The following is a 14,793-nucleotide window of genomic DNA, read 5'->3' on the forward strand; positions in this document are numbered from 1 at the left end:
AACAGATGATTTTTACATCCAAACGAGAGATCAAACTTGGGGCCGAAGAGTCTCGTACCGACTAAGAAGTCCTAAACCCAAGACTAGTGATTTCTACTTTCGCACTACAACCGAGAAGTACTCTTAATCTAGGAGGACTATTGGATTCCATACCTTGAACAAGAATCGTAACCCAGGACTGAAGGAATTTTATCTCCAACCGATAAAATCGAACTCAAGACTGGGGACACTGGTCCTAAGGCCTGTTTGGTTCCAATTATTAAATTATTTTTTGTAATTTTGGAACCCTAAATCATTTTTTTAATTAAAAAAGAATAGAAAATGATTTCAAAATATTTTTTGGAATATTTCCATAAAAAATATTTTAATAAATGCTCATTTGGGGTTTATTTTTAAACTATAATGTCTTTTAAACTAATGTTCTTCATGTATACTTTTCCCTTGTCATCATCATCTGTAACAAGACACCAGCATTTTAATATTGTTGTTACAATTTTTAAATACGCAAAAATTTATGTATGTCTAAGACCAGAAGAATGATTGATTAAATAAAATGTTATTCAACCAATTTTCAAAAGCCAGAACTTTATAAAGTAGAGACTGTTTTAAAATGTGTACGTAGGAAAAAAATACATTTGTACATGTACACCTTTATTGATTTTTAAAAATCAAATGGCAACTCCCTTTTCAAATAAATAATATTTTAAATTAATTATTTTACAACGACATGCTCGTGGCGGTATCCAACAACCAGGAAATCATCTTGGAGGTATCTAACAACAAAGAAATTGTCCATGTATCTAACCACATCAACAAAATCGTCCCTATATCCAACAACAACAACGACGATAAATCAGAGAGGTGGTTATTTAGATAAATATTGTGTTTCTAGTATTTTCATTAGTGTATTTCCAGTGTATTTCATTTCATTTGTGAATTACTACTTTTTCTTCTTTTACTAAAATTTTTGTTTTGTAGGGTTTTAGTGAAACAATATGAAAGTAAGAGGAAAATGAAGTCATTAAAAAATATTGAATCATTGTCTCTTCTCGCTTTTATAGCTACAACTACACTTGTCAATGAAGAAATATCAAATCCTCCCGAAAGAAGGAAAGTAATTTTTAAAACATGAACCTCCCCGAATAGACATGACCCCTATTATAAGTTGGTATAAAGGAAAACTCAACATATGCAGACTAGAGATCCCAAGAACTAGGTTCAATGGGACAACCTAATTGTATTGACTTAGAAAATTATTGTTAAGGATTAATCCTATAATGAAACAATATATATTTTGACGAGGATAAACAAATCGTTTTTAATAATTCTTTGTGAGCAAAGAGATCACATATGTGAGGGAGAAGTGGGGTCGCTTCGAAAGAATTGTACGCCTCAATTCTAGACCCTCTCACAAAACGAGATGTGTGTTCCATGGTCAAAACGAACACAACCATGAGAGTTTGGCATGTATCAAAAAGAATTATATGTGAAAGTTTGTAATCGTTTACACAAATGACAGAATAGTTCAAGAACATCGAGTCTATTAATCGTCTATTAAAACTATATACTTTCATAAGGGAAATTTCAAAAGGTCACACATACATATCTTATGTAGTATTAGTATTCAACTGGTAAACCTTTCATTGGGCTAATCTTTTAATTTTCATTAATGTGGGGATTGTTTAAGCTGAGTTCATTAATGAATGAAAATAAGGTTGTGAATAATAGAATCAAATAAAATTCACACTAAATCAAACATGAATTAAAAGTGAATTTAATCTAAATTGTAATTAATTATTAATTATTTAATGCATAATTTGAAAATTAAAGTATAATGTTACGATAACATTCAACTTTAATTGGCCTATCGATTGGCTAACGTATAGACTTTTCAATTAGCTAGCATTGAATATCGATTGGCTAACGTTTGAATGATTTTATTTTAAGGTTTAATTCTCCACAATATATACACATTTTCTAGAATCCAAAAGTCCTCTCCTTATTTTGTGAGTAATTTTTGAGTTTTCGTTCAACATTTTTCGTTGAAACCCGGTGATAGTTTAGATTCGTTGGTCAAGTTCGATGCATTGTGATTCTAGTGCAGAATCAGTCATCTGCAACAAATTTCAGCACAAATAGGAGACGATAAAATTGTTTTAAGAGAAATGTGTTAAGCACATGTCTCGAATCAACAAATTATTCGGTGATATCGTTCTTCTGTGTACATTACATTTATTTATAACATTATATTGTTTATATATTTATGTAATTTAAAGACAAAATATCTAACAAATTATTAGCTTGTAATTTTCGCAATTTAATAAATATATTTAAATTTAACCCCCAAAAAATATAACTTTATCTTGTAACCCAGAAGAATGTATTCAAACAATGAAGTAAAAATAACTTAATTTTCTTAAACTTATATTTAAAGCAGTCCTTGTACATTAATATTAATGTCAAATTGACACTTCAACTTACACAATATGTGAAACTTGTCAACGAGTTTGTCCATTCCTAACTATCTGGAGCTTCTGTATGCCTGTAAACATGCCCATATGAAAAGAGGGTTATAAGTTAAAATGTAGAAATGGCTAATTGCTTTCGACCAAAATTTCATTTCATTGTCAACATTAAACTGCTTCTTATGCAAACTATATCATCATAATCACAAAGAATTTGAGCTGAAATTACCTTCACAAAAGGATGATCATCAAACATGGAGTTCTTGAACACGCATCCACTTTGTAGACGACCATTTATTGCCTACAATAACTGGGCAACCACCTAAAAAAACAAAAGCAGAAAATGTCACAATCTGAGAATGTAATCACATCTTCTACATTTCTAAAAGGATCACTTATTAAAGTACCAACCATGTAAGCTAGAAGGATCAAGTGTTGCATCGGGCTTCAAGCTCCAAAAGAAAAGTGCATCGCCCATCTTTGGCTTAACAGATAATCCGGTTTTTCCACATTCTGATAGCTCATTCCACCAAGGCACGGCACTGTGATTTCCTTTTGCATTAGGAAATACAGTCTCACCTCCTTCTTCAACGTCTGAGCTGCATGACAAACAAATATACAGTATTTGAGAGGCGAAATAATCATGAAAGGCAGTTCAGGAACTGGTCATATAATCATAAAACTACTTACAGGTACATTAAAAGTGTCGCCACGCGTTGACCTCCATTCTTTGTGTTGAACTCATCAAGGAAGTAGTCAAAATGTGGCTCATATTTCTGACCCACTTCATAATGAAGGACTTGAAGGCCTTCACCAAATTCTGTAATTCATTTGCAGAGTTAGAGCTAATGTAACAGGCAATTATCAATTTATCATTCAGTTCATTCATTTGACCAATGTGCTCATTTGAATACTTCAACTAATAGATTAAACCATAATAATACCAAGTGTATCTAGTGAAGCAAAATGGAATTCTTTTCCTTAACCGCGTACCTGCAGGTATGAAGGTGTAATCTGCAATCCTTTTCTCAATCTTACTTATTACCTTATCAACTCCTCTGGGCAGAAACGTACCAGAACTTGTGCGAACCCTGCAAGCATAGTATTTGAGTCTCAAAATGAAGAAACTAAAAAAGGGCATAGGAAACTAAAACAAAGCTTCATGGAATGAACTATTGAAATCAATTAGAAAAAATCATTAGACAAAGTTTTAAGAGCTGACCTGCTATCTTTGCTCTTGCCTGTCTCATTGTCAACAACACTTGACTTTTCCATATTAGGCTTCGCAAGATTTATAAGATATTCACATTCCTTCTTGGACTGCATAACAAAAATGTAGGTGCTATTTCAGATAAACATAACCACTATGAATATGTTTCGATTTTATAGTTAGAATAAATATGGAAAGATTCATATTGCAAACTGATGGACTATTAAAACAACTCATGCATTAGGTTATACCCTAAGCATCTCTGGGAATCCAACTGAAACTAAATTCCATATACTCTGTAAACACATACAGCATTCTAGATCCATATCAAGTTAAAACTTAAGAGATACTGTGGATATTGGCATGCCTAAAGGAGGTCCGATTCAGTTAAAAGATGAGCAAAATCGCACAACTATACAAAGTAAACACCATTTCTCATATCCAGCAACATCTACTTGAACAATTATCGCATATCATAAGCAATCACATAAAGCCAGTACTAGAGGAGGAGAACAATTAACAATAATGAGATTTCATAAATCAAACCAGAAAATTATGATAAACGAAGGCCCTCGGCTCCCAAGAGATGGCTTCCGTCCACTGATCTTTTCTGTCGTCCTCTAGATCTTCAATCTCATCGTCTTTGCTGCTCAATCAAAATATATATATCAGGACAAATGAGAAAACTAATACAATTTTGATCAAACTGTGATCTATGAAGTCAACGCACCTTTGAGAAACAGTATGATGAGGAATTGTAGTGAGATCGTGAGGTTTGGGAGAGTCGGAGGAAGTGTTAGGGATGGAGAGGATTCCGAGAGCGAGGAGAATGAGAACGAGGAAGGAGAACATGATTAGCAATGAGAAGATCACCGTGGACGAAGACGTTTTCCTCAGACGTGATTGCCTTCCCTTGGCCGCCATTGTTGGCAGTTAGAGGAGAAAATGAAGTAGGATTATAATTAGCTCACACCATTTCAGGGAGATCTTGCTTGTGCAGTTATGCTTGTGACGCAGACTCTAAGAAGACTGGAATTTATTAGGAAGATGGTCAAGAAAACGCGCGCATATACGGTGGGCTCTTCTTTAGTCTTCCCCCAGTTTTATTTATACACTTGTCTATATATTTAAAATTATTTTCATGTGAATAAATTTTTGTTGGTAAAAATGTTTAGAGTCAAAAGATTCATTTAAGATCTCGTTTTTGGAACGAGCGTTATTCAGGGTAGAATTCTTACGGATGACATTGCATAAAAAAATGTTGTATTATAGTTAGTCGTATGTGTCACGAAAAGTTGAATCGACAACTCACTCACTTACTTTTGTATTGTCGAGTGTGACTAGTATATGAAGTCTATTGTGTAGTATTAATGAGATTAATTGGGTGATGTCTAAGTCTTTGAGTAGTTATTGAAATTTTGGATTGATGTGATTGTATGACTACCTATATATTTGAGTTATCGTTCAAATTATTTTTTTTTGCAATGATCGCAATCGTCAAATTCTATTATTAGTTTATTATGTTGTTTTCTGAGATTCGTTCTGGAAAGGCGGTAGAGTTGATCAGGAATTTAATTGATCTTGTCGAGAAATTACGAGCTTAATAACTTATTGAATAACATTTTTTCATGTTATGTTTTGTCGTTGCGCTTAAACAATTTTTATCATTTTTAATCTATGTGGACTATTTTTAATTGACTTTATATGATTTAACATTGATCATTTAAATGTGTTTCAATCTCACAAGTTCTTTCCATAAATTGTAACAAACTGGTTGAATTATGCATCGTGACCAAGTCTTTCAATGTATCAAGTTGGTTAGTCGATTGTCTTATAAATATTTATTTTCCTACATTAGAGGAATTGTTATTTTGTGCTCTATTACCAATATTGTGCCGCTTCAATAATGAGAATATTAATTTTTATACATTTTAAAAGAAAAACTTTGCATGCAATTTGGGTATGGATCCCAAAATAAGAAAAGAAATTGTATTTAAACTTAAATCTCAACTGAAATATATATATATATATATATATATATAATTAATGATGCTTAATTTTTAAATGGAAATAATGATAAATTTAGAATTGTGATTGGAGCGATTTTTCAAATTTAGGACTCCTAATATTTTATCATTTATAGAACTCTTATTTCTTTATTTAATTATATTTAAAACTTCCTCACTCCCTCTAACGTCCGTTATTTATGATACTCCTCTGCTCTATAGAACTTCTTTGTCGGAAGTATTTCCGTCATAATATTTCTGATCAACTCTTTCTGTCGTCGATCCCTAGATTTTATCGCTAATCTTTCTTCCTCCTCCATATAAAAGTATATTCCCGATCGGTATTGTGTCCCAACATCATTTCCCTAAATCATTCACAACTTCTCTTCTTTATAAGTCATAAAACCCTAAATAGAGTTATTTAACTCAATAAAATATATACATACCTGGCGATTCAGAGTTGTGGGATCATGTTTTTTATAGAAAGCATCAAGAAGATTCTCGTAGTTACACTCCTTGGGATCATACTAAACCCTAACAACCTCAGAGTGATTCGTCGTACCCGAACAAATACCATTGCAGGTTGGATTGTGAAGAAATCCTTGTGAATATCCGACCTCGGTCTTCGTCACACCAGGAACTCTCTTAAAAGCTAATTTAACACCCCAAAAGCAGTCGGCGTTGAATTGAGCAAACTTTTGTCCAGGATCAGAAACATCGTCGTCAGGACCCTGGGCGATCGATGCCGATGAAGAGTCGATGTCGATGAAGAAAAAAAACATTTAGGCTGAATAATAATAAAGAAATAAATAAAAACTCAAATTAATGTTAAATAAATAACGGACGTTAGAGGGAGTGGAGGAGTTTTAAATATAATTAAACAAGAAAAGAAGAGTTCTATAAATGACAAAATATTAGGAGAGTTCTAAATTTGAAAAATCGCTTCAACCACAATCCTAAATTTATCATTATTCTCATTTTTAAAGTGTGCGGATTGTCGGGTCGAGAGTTGTGGTTAATTTTGATATATATTTGAGAGTAAATGGATACTTGAGTGAGATTGTAGGTTGATCCGTCCATAAACTTAAAATGGTTAAAAATAAAAATAAAAATGTTATATGTATGTTTCGAATTTGCAACCTAACAAAACAAGTACAACCCTTTAACCAACTAAGCTAATAATACTTTATATTTTAAATTCAACACCAAATTAGATGAACGCGAGACATTTTAACAATATAAGTTCAATTTTTTAACTAACTAATATATATATATATATAATGATGCTTAATTTTTAAAGTGTCCGATTGTCGAGTCGAGAGTTGTAGTTAATTTGGATATATATGTGAGAGTAAATGGATACTTGAGTCAGATTGTGGGTTGACCCGCCCATAAACTTAAAACGGTTAAAAATAAAATTTAAAATGCTATACGTATGTTTCGAATTTGCAACATAACAAAACAAAACAAATATAATCTTGTAACGAACTACGCAAATAACACTTTATATTTTAAATTAAACACCAAATTAGATGAACACGGGACATTTTAACAATGTAAGTTCAATTTTTTTAACTAACAAATATATATATATAATGATGCTTAATTTTTGAAGTGTCCGGATTGTCGGATCGAGAGTTGTGGTTAATTTGGATATATATGTAAGAGTAAATTGATACTTGGGTCAGATTGTGGGTTGACCCGCCCATAAACTTAAAACGGTTAAAAATAAAATTAAAAATGTTATATGTATATTTCGAACTTGCAACCTAACAAAAACAAGTACAACCCTTTAACCAAGTGTGATTGTGATGTGATTTGTCGAGGGATAATAAGTCGATATCAATTAAAAGTGGTTAAAAAAATATGATTCAAATATTTGATTGACCAAAGTGTAAGATCACGATGTTAAATATTAAAAAATTTGAATCAAATATTTGATTAACCAAAATAAAAGTGTTAGGTCACGAGATGAGATGCTCATTCAGAAAAAATATGTGATGAGATATGTGAAAAATAAGTTGTTTTACCGAAATGAATAAAATGTGTAATGAGAGTGTTCTATTTTTTATTTTAATATATTATTTATAATTTATTAAGAATTTTAAACATTAAATACCTATTATTATTATTATATTAAATTTATTTTATTTATATTTTTATTCTTTTGTATCCTATAAGAACGAGAATAAATAAATAGAGCCATTTTAAAGACATACAATTTTAAAATCACATTTTTATATTAAATATAAAAATATACTTCTTTTGACAATTTAAAAAATAATTATAATTAAATAAAGCCCATTTTAATACAAGCTGGAATGCTGGACAGTTAATTGGATCTCTTATTTGAATTTTGAACATGTAAATGAGCTGTCACAGACTCACAGGCTCAGATCCAAATAAAATATTCGGACTTATTTGGTTCGGGTCATATTTGAACCATCATATAAAAACGGGTGGCTTACTAATCAAGCGGGCCGCGGGCGGGTTATCTTTTGTAAAGTCGGTCCCCTGCCTCAATTTGAAACCCATTAAACATTACAGATCTCTTCTTACAGACAAAAAAAAATAAAATAATTCTCTCTCCTCTGTTTCTTGATTTAGGGTTCATCATCATGCCGGACAAAATGGTGAGTTCGCTTCTCTTCATCTATGTAGATTTACCGATGTTTTTCGTCTTATATTAACGAATCGATGTGCTTTTATTGTTTCTTATGAATGTTCATCCTTCGCAGGTTGATTCTCCTCGAAAAAGGTAAACCCTAGATTCGGTAACACGACAAGTATTTCTTTTCACTTTTTATGTTTTAGAGTTTAGATTAGTTTCACATAACCGAACATAGAGAAGCTATTTGATTAGGAGTTGCCCTGTAGACGATCTGTAGATAATTAAAAGCCTTCGAACCTTGATTTTGACCGTTCGTTTTGATGCTGTTCTTCGTTAGATACCCATCAATGTTATTTTCACATTATTTGGACCGAGAAGTTGGTGAATATGAGTTGTTACTTGTTCAAAGAACAACTATCAATGTTTCAAGAATTCACATTTAAAAAAAACAAGAAAATTTGTGCACATTATGCTTGTTGAGTTGAGCTTTTTTTGCGAGCTCACTTTTGAAGTTGGTTATCATCATAAACATTATGGCTATGATTTTGTCAAATTGGAGATTGCCTTTATGAATAGATTATCTAATATTTATTCCCTTATACAATGCTGGATTTTGGTTTCTTTCATGATTAATGTTGGGTCTTTTCCAGCAAGATTTCTTATGCCAAATTATTGGATGAATAGGTATTCACGATCCCCTTCACCACATGCAACTAGGTCTCAATCCAGATCTAGGTCAAGGTCAAGGTCAAGATCCTTGTCAAGGTCAAGAGGGAGGTCCAGGTCTAGAAGTCGTGGAAGGTCCAGGTCCAGAAGCCGTGGAAGGTCCAGCCTTTTAAGCTAACAATGATCTCCAAATTTCTTTTTATATGACATTATTTCAGAGTTTATCCTTTGTTATTTTGAATTTAACAATCCCCTTGATCACATTGCAGGAATAATGCTAATAATCCTGGAAACACGCTTTATGTGACTGGGTTATCTACAAGAGTTACTGATAGAGACCTTGAAGATCATTTCTCTAAGGAGGGAAAGGTTAGAGTTATGATGATTGTGGTGACTGAAGTGTTGTTTTGAACCTCTTTTTAAAATATTAGATGAGTAGATCAAATGTGTTGAGATAATAATATAGGGTGTCTAATTATTATTATTTTTTTCTATCTGGCACACAGGTAGCTGATTGTTCCCTTGTTATGGAGCCACGCACTCGCATCTCTCGTGGTTTTGCCTTTATTACGATGAAAACTCTGGAGGATGCTGATCGTTGCGTCAAGTACCTCAATCAGTCGGTTCTGGATGGTCGATGTATTACAGTTGAAAGGGTGGGTGTTTTAATTATTGAACATTATTACATAATAGGCTACTGCTGCTGTTGCTGCAGCTTTGATTGGTTATATATTTTTTGGTCTTGACTTGGAGGTTTCTGGCTATATTCAGAAGATGTTGCTTCTCAGCCATGTTGGCTACAAATCAGATGAGTTCATCATCAGTGTCAACATTTAGTGAAACAGCTTGATCTCAATGGGCACAACAGCTAAAACAACATCATTTGAAATGCAAATGTGATCCCAACTTAACATTGCAACAATATTGATCAACAACTACTATTCAACTGCAGCACTTACTACTTTCAACTCTCTCAACTAATCAACGGACAATACAAACAACATTGTAATCACTTTTATATGGGTACCCTCATACCAAGCGAGCACTTACTTTCAACTCTATCAACTAATCAACGGACAATACAAACAACATTGTAATTGCTTTTGTATGGGTACCCTCATTCCAAGCGTGTTTTCCTTCTCACGTTTGAATTGGCTGATCTCCTCTAATAATAATAAATAGTCTGTCCTAGTCAAATAAATTACATCTGTTATTTGCTCATATATATGTTCATTTACTGTTTTGTTTTGTTTTGTTTTTTTACTATATATTAACGTTTAAAAGTCTATTAATGTTGATGCTAATGTTCAAAATGGTTACATTTCAGTCAAGGAGAAAGCGTCCAAGAACTCCCACCCCTGGCCATTATCTGGGGCTGAAAAACATAAGGGACCGTGGTAAGTCTCTCAGCTTTGTGAATGATGTTTATGAGATGATAATACATGCTTAATCAGGGTTTCACATTCTCTTTGAAGGTCATTATAACGATCGTGATCAGTATCGAGGTGGAGGCCGCGATGATTATGGGAATCAAAGATATTCCAGACGGTCGCCATATCGTGGCGGCGGTGGTGGTGGTCGGGATTACTCTCCTCCTCCTTCTAGGCGATCGCCCCATGGTGGAAGATCAAGAAGGGAGAGGTCGAGAACTCCTCCTCATCATAGGTAGGCAAGGAAAATTATGATGTGTGATCTGCTGGAGAGATGACTGATCTTTCCTTAATCATATATACTTTTGCATGGGATGATGATTCTGAACTTCTGATGGTGTTTTTCTTAGTTTATGGTAAATCAGCCAGTAACATCTGCATTGAATAGTTTGTTGTTTTTTTCTTCTTTAAAATGACTATTTATTATCTATGCTTGTAAGTGAGATTTAATTAAACTTATGAAGTGACTCTTAAATTATTACTTCTTTTGTTTATAGCTTTGATTACAATTTAATCTTAATCTGAATTATAAAACAAAAGATTTTTTTTTTTTTGTTAACCACATGTTTATAGTATGTTTGAAAATGAAGATTACCATGTAGACCCCTCAACAAATAAAGACAACATAAACAAACAAAATAAGCATGAAAATTCCATAAACATGGGGAGATATAAATTTATGTTTGGGATAATGTTTGAGTTGTTTATAATAAATTTATTTGAAAAACAAAAAATTGTTAAAATCAGCTATAATATTGACATTTGTCTAGTTTGAATGAAAAATTATAGAAAAAAGAAAGACATCCGTCACTTTCGCTGAGACGGTTTTGGGGAAAAACCCTTTTGATCGAGCTACTTTACATTTGAGCTGTAAGCAAGCGCGACTACGAAGAAAGGAAGGGAAAAGATACAATCGGAGCTGAAATTGCTTGAAGAATGTTAGGAGCTAAATTGTGCCTACGTACGATTTCAGGAATGGGTTTTTTGGCGGATCAATCCAATGTGGAATCGAGAATTGCTTATCCCGTTGGCTGTTTCAAATCATCTAGTTTGCGTTTAGGGAATACGCGATGGTTTAGATCAAGATCCGTCTTTATATGTTGTAAGTCTTCACGAAGCTTCGATAGCAAATCCAATGACGGTGGAGAAAGTGATGATGAAGATTATCTGGAAGCTATTATTATGGTTTCAGGTTTCAGAATTTAATCTCTCATTCCTTTTTGCTATCGGATCTTTATGATGTAAAAGGAGCGATCTTTTTAATTTTGATTTTGATTTTTGTCAATGTATTACGCAATTGGTACGAGAAATGTCACTACACTATGTTGAGGACACAACTCGAATGAAGGAGATGACTTTTTTTCCCTTTTGAGAAAATAAACAAATTTAGGTTTAGTGAAATCTTTTGTTGCAGAAAATGTTTAATTATGTGAATTACAATTCAATTCTCCATCAAAATTCTATGCATCTCTAAGTCTATGCCCCTTTCAACTAGTGCAGAGACTGCCAGACACCACGAGATGCGATCAAGAGTATCACAAAGAAAGACTAATATGCATTCGTCTTCATATTCGTCGAATTCTTCTGGACAAAGAAATGAATCTAGAGCTGATACTTCACTAGGACTAGATTTTCTTCATCGTTTTCAGGGACCATCCATCTTTCTAAAAATATCTTGTGATGGGGACTTCTTGTTACCAATAAGTGTAGGTATATATATATGTATATATATTTATAGTCACTTCCTAAGTTCCTGTTAGCTAGTTACATGTTATGGACATGCTAGCCCTTGGTTAGCATATTCTAACTTTGTTATTTGAAATCCCACAGGAGATTTGGCGGTAGAAAAGCTCATTGATTCCTCAAGAGAGGACAAAGATGATGTAATTATTACTTTCATGTGAAGTTCCTCTTTTTTTGTTTGTTTTGTTTTAAGTTGTGTAATTATGTTTAGATTGGCTTTATTGTGCAGGATTGGCCTAACTATTATCAGTTTGTGAGAAATCTCGTGGAGAAACTTGACTACAATGTAAGTACGCATTTTGGTGTCTCATGCTTATTTAAGATTTGGTCAAGGATCTAATGATTGAACTTGCAACAATCACAGTTATTCGTCCAAATCACAATGCTTCTTGGTCGAACGTTTAAGAAAAGAACAGTTTAATGATTTTTTTGAGCTTTACATAGCAAGATTATATAACTTCTAAAGTTCATCAAGTTAACTTCTGTTTTTTTATTGCAAGACATATTATGTGTTGGTTGGAGGTAGGATAATTTATCAAAGATTAGGAACTGATGTTTAAATTGTCTGTTTTCAGGTAAGCATGGTGAGGATTACCAAGAGAGTGATTAATACATACTTTGCAAGGATATATTTTTGCAAGGCAAGTAATCAACTGACTATAATTACTTTAATAATATTCTGTATATTATTACTTCCTGTTTTCGCTAATGATTTCTTTTACAGAATGGGGAGAAAAATATCCTAAGCATAGATGTAAGGCCATCAGATGCGATAAATATTGCCAAACGGTGCAATGTATGTATCTATCCATGCAAATGCATTATTGGTCGATGTGGAGATTAAAAGTGTTGTAGAATATATAATATTTATTTTCAGGCTTTTTAGTTTTCTCAATCTAGCTGTATTAGATATTGATGTCCTTCAAGTGTTCAGAATATTACAGTTAAGGTTTTCCTTAAGCTGTTATAGGAGTTGGATGAGGATGCTATGCTAGTTCATGCTAGGACTAAAATTAATAGTGAAAATGGCTGGATATCGTTATTTTTTTCGTTTATATTCAGATCAAGGTCTAAGTATGGCTGAAAATGTATGTATGCAGGCTCCTATATACGTAAATAGACATGTTGTTGCGACAGATGCTATTAAAATCGTGCATGGGATGTACAGAATGCGTGAAGCAAAAACCGTGTATGATGTTACATTAGACAGGTACAAGGACTACCACGCTCTAAATGAATGTTCAATTTTTCTTTTCATAAATCTAATTAAACAAGAGTTACATCTCTCCAGTGCTGCAGAAGGTCCAGATTTACTAACTGAGGAACTAGATCTGATCAAGAATCTTAACCTAGCCGTGAAAGAAGAAAGATATCAAGATGCAGGTATATAACTGTAATTGCCAAAAAATAAAATAAAAGAAGAACTAGTGCTTGTTTATTGATTTGGATTTCACTCTTTCCAGCACAAACACTTTTTTTTTTTTGCAGCCATGTTGAGAGCAAAACTGATGAAATATATTGTATCAAATGATTAATAAACTGTGATCAAGGTATATATTATTTATTTGGAGTGCTTGTTTGACTAAATCTTGATCCTGAATTTAAAATGCTAATTCAAAGTTTAGTAGATCGAAGGTCGTACATATGATGCTATTGACGGTGTGTTCTCTGATGGATGGCGCATTCTCTATTCCAATACTGATAGTTTGAACTTGGCTACAATTCGAAGTTTATACTAACAGCAGCCCGCCTCTTGTATATCCTTTTCTTTTTGTACCATAGACAAAATCTCCCTTCACTACTTGGGAATTAGCATGTAGATTGTCGGGGAGGGTGTTGGGAATTTATATTTATGTAACATTTATGTTGAACATGGCTATTATATCTTTTATGAGAATATAAACAAGTTGTTGATTTCTCGTGAACTTCTGTCGTTGATAAGTAAATCTGAGTTGTGGGTAAATTTGAACTTTGGATCTTTGAGCTGAGATTGAAAACTAGAGTGTCTCTAACCAATACTTGTAATAGAGCTGAACTGATCATCATTTTTAGGTTAAAAATAATAAAAAGACACAACTGGATGGGTTGTACAAAATGAAGAGTAGAGTGGGGATCTCTAGGCATGTTATGTTTATAACTTTTCAGTTTTTTGGTACTTGGATGTATCATTGGTCCTTTTCCAGTTGTTTGTGCATTTTTAGCTCTGCTATTATAAGATAAGATCATTTTATTGCAATATTATGCATTGTGTTATAATACTTAGCATTTAATATTGCCATCTATTGGTTTGGTTTGGTTTGGTTTATTTGAACCATTTATTGTGTTCTGATATGGTGGTAGATATGCAATAAAAATCTTATATTTTTGTCTATTTGGAAACTAGAATTTTCTATAATTTTTTTGAATTTTTAGTTGTACATAGATTTCAAATTATATGTGCTGTTTAAATGGATTTGAGTTTTATTTTTCAAATATATTGTCACTTTTCAATGTTTAAAACATTCAACAAGAAGAGTAACTTTTTCAACCCACCATGATGTCTCACTTTTTTAGGTTCATAAATTCTATGATTCTATTGTCTGTGCAGTGAGTTAATATATATTTGTTTATTTTGCATTTATAACAGTAGATATATCAATATATTAAAATGATTTCAAATTCA

General features: G+C 32.7%; 3 protein-coding genes across 5 annotated transcripts; 2 read left to right on the forward strand and 1 right to left on the reverse strand.

Annotated features, from left to right (window-relative positions):
• Positions 1-2,426: 2,426 nt before the first annotated feature.
• LOC124921037 (probable prolyl 4-hydroxylase 10) lies at positions 2,427-4,720 on the reverse strand. Its single transcript, XM_047461638.1, has 8 exons — positions 4,406-4,720; positions 4,222-4,321; positions 3,688-3,785; positions 3,459-3,556; positions 3,156-3,285; positions 2,877-3,064; positions 2,695-2,787; positions 2,427-2,550 (listed from the first exon to the last, which is right to left on the reverse strand). The coding sequence occupies exons 1-7, from the start codon at positions 4,597-4,599 to the stop codon at positions 2,714-2,716; spliced, it is 882 nt and encodes a 293-aa protein (XP_047317594.1). The 5' UTR covers positions 4,600-4,720; the 3' UTR covers positions 2,427-2,550; positions 2,695-2,713.
• Positions 4,721-8,216: 3,496 nt separating this feature from the next.
• LOC124921686 (serine/arginine-rich splicing factor SR45a-like) lies at positions 8,217-10,869 on the forward strand. Of its 2 annotated transcripts, none has more exons than XM_047462376.1 (7): positions 8,217-8,314; positions 8,420-8,439; positions 8,977-9,117; positions 9,228-9,327; positions 9,465-9,614; positions 10,286-10,355; positions 10,434-10,869. In XM_047462376.1, the coding sequence occupies exons 1-7, from the start codon at positions 8,300-8,302 to the stop codon at positions 10,625-10,627; spliced, it is 690 nt and encodes a 229-aa protein (XP_047318332.1). In that variant the 5' UTR covers positions 8,217-8,299; the 3' UTR covers positions 10,628-10,869. The 2 variants fall into 2 exon arrangements, with proteins under 2 accessions (XP_047318332.1, XP_047318333.1); XM_047462377.1 differs by having other exon boundaries at positions 8,285-8,314; positions 8,977-9,093.
• Positions 10,870-11,262: 393 nt separating this feature from the next.
• LOC124920685 (bifunctional nuclease 2) lies at positions 11,263-14,050 on the forward strand. 2 transcript variants are annotated; one of them, XM_047461232.1, is made up of 10 exons: positions 11,263-11,580; positions 11,889-12,098; positions 12,219-12,271; positions 12,361-12,417; positions 12,707-12,772; positions 12,856-12,927; positions 13,232-13,341; positions 13,423-13,514; positions 13,620-13,681; positions 13,757-14,050. In XM_047461232.1, the coding sequence occupies exons 1-9, from the start codon at positions 11,325-11,327 to the stop codon at positions 13,664-13,666; spliced, it is 963 nt and encodes a 320-aa protein (XP_047317188.1). In that variant the 5' UTR covers positions 11,263-11,324; the 3' UTR covers positions 13,667-13,681; positions 13,757-14,050. The 2 variants fall into 2 exon arrangements, with proteins under 2 accessions (XP_047317188.1, XP_047317187.1); XM_047461231.1 differs by having other exon boundaries at positions 13,620-14,050.
• Positions 14,051-14,793: the final 743 nt, after the last annotated feature.

Source organism: Impatiens glandulifera, chromosome 1, assembly GCF_907164915.1.
Source record: "Impatiens glandulifera chromosome 1, dImpGla2.1, whole genome shotgun sequence".
NCBI lineage: Eukaryota > Viridiplantae > Streptophyta > Magnoliopsida > Ericales > Balsaminaceae > Impatiens > Impatiens glandulifera.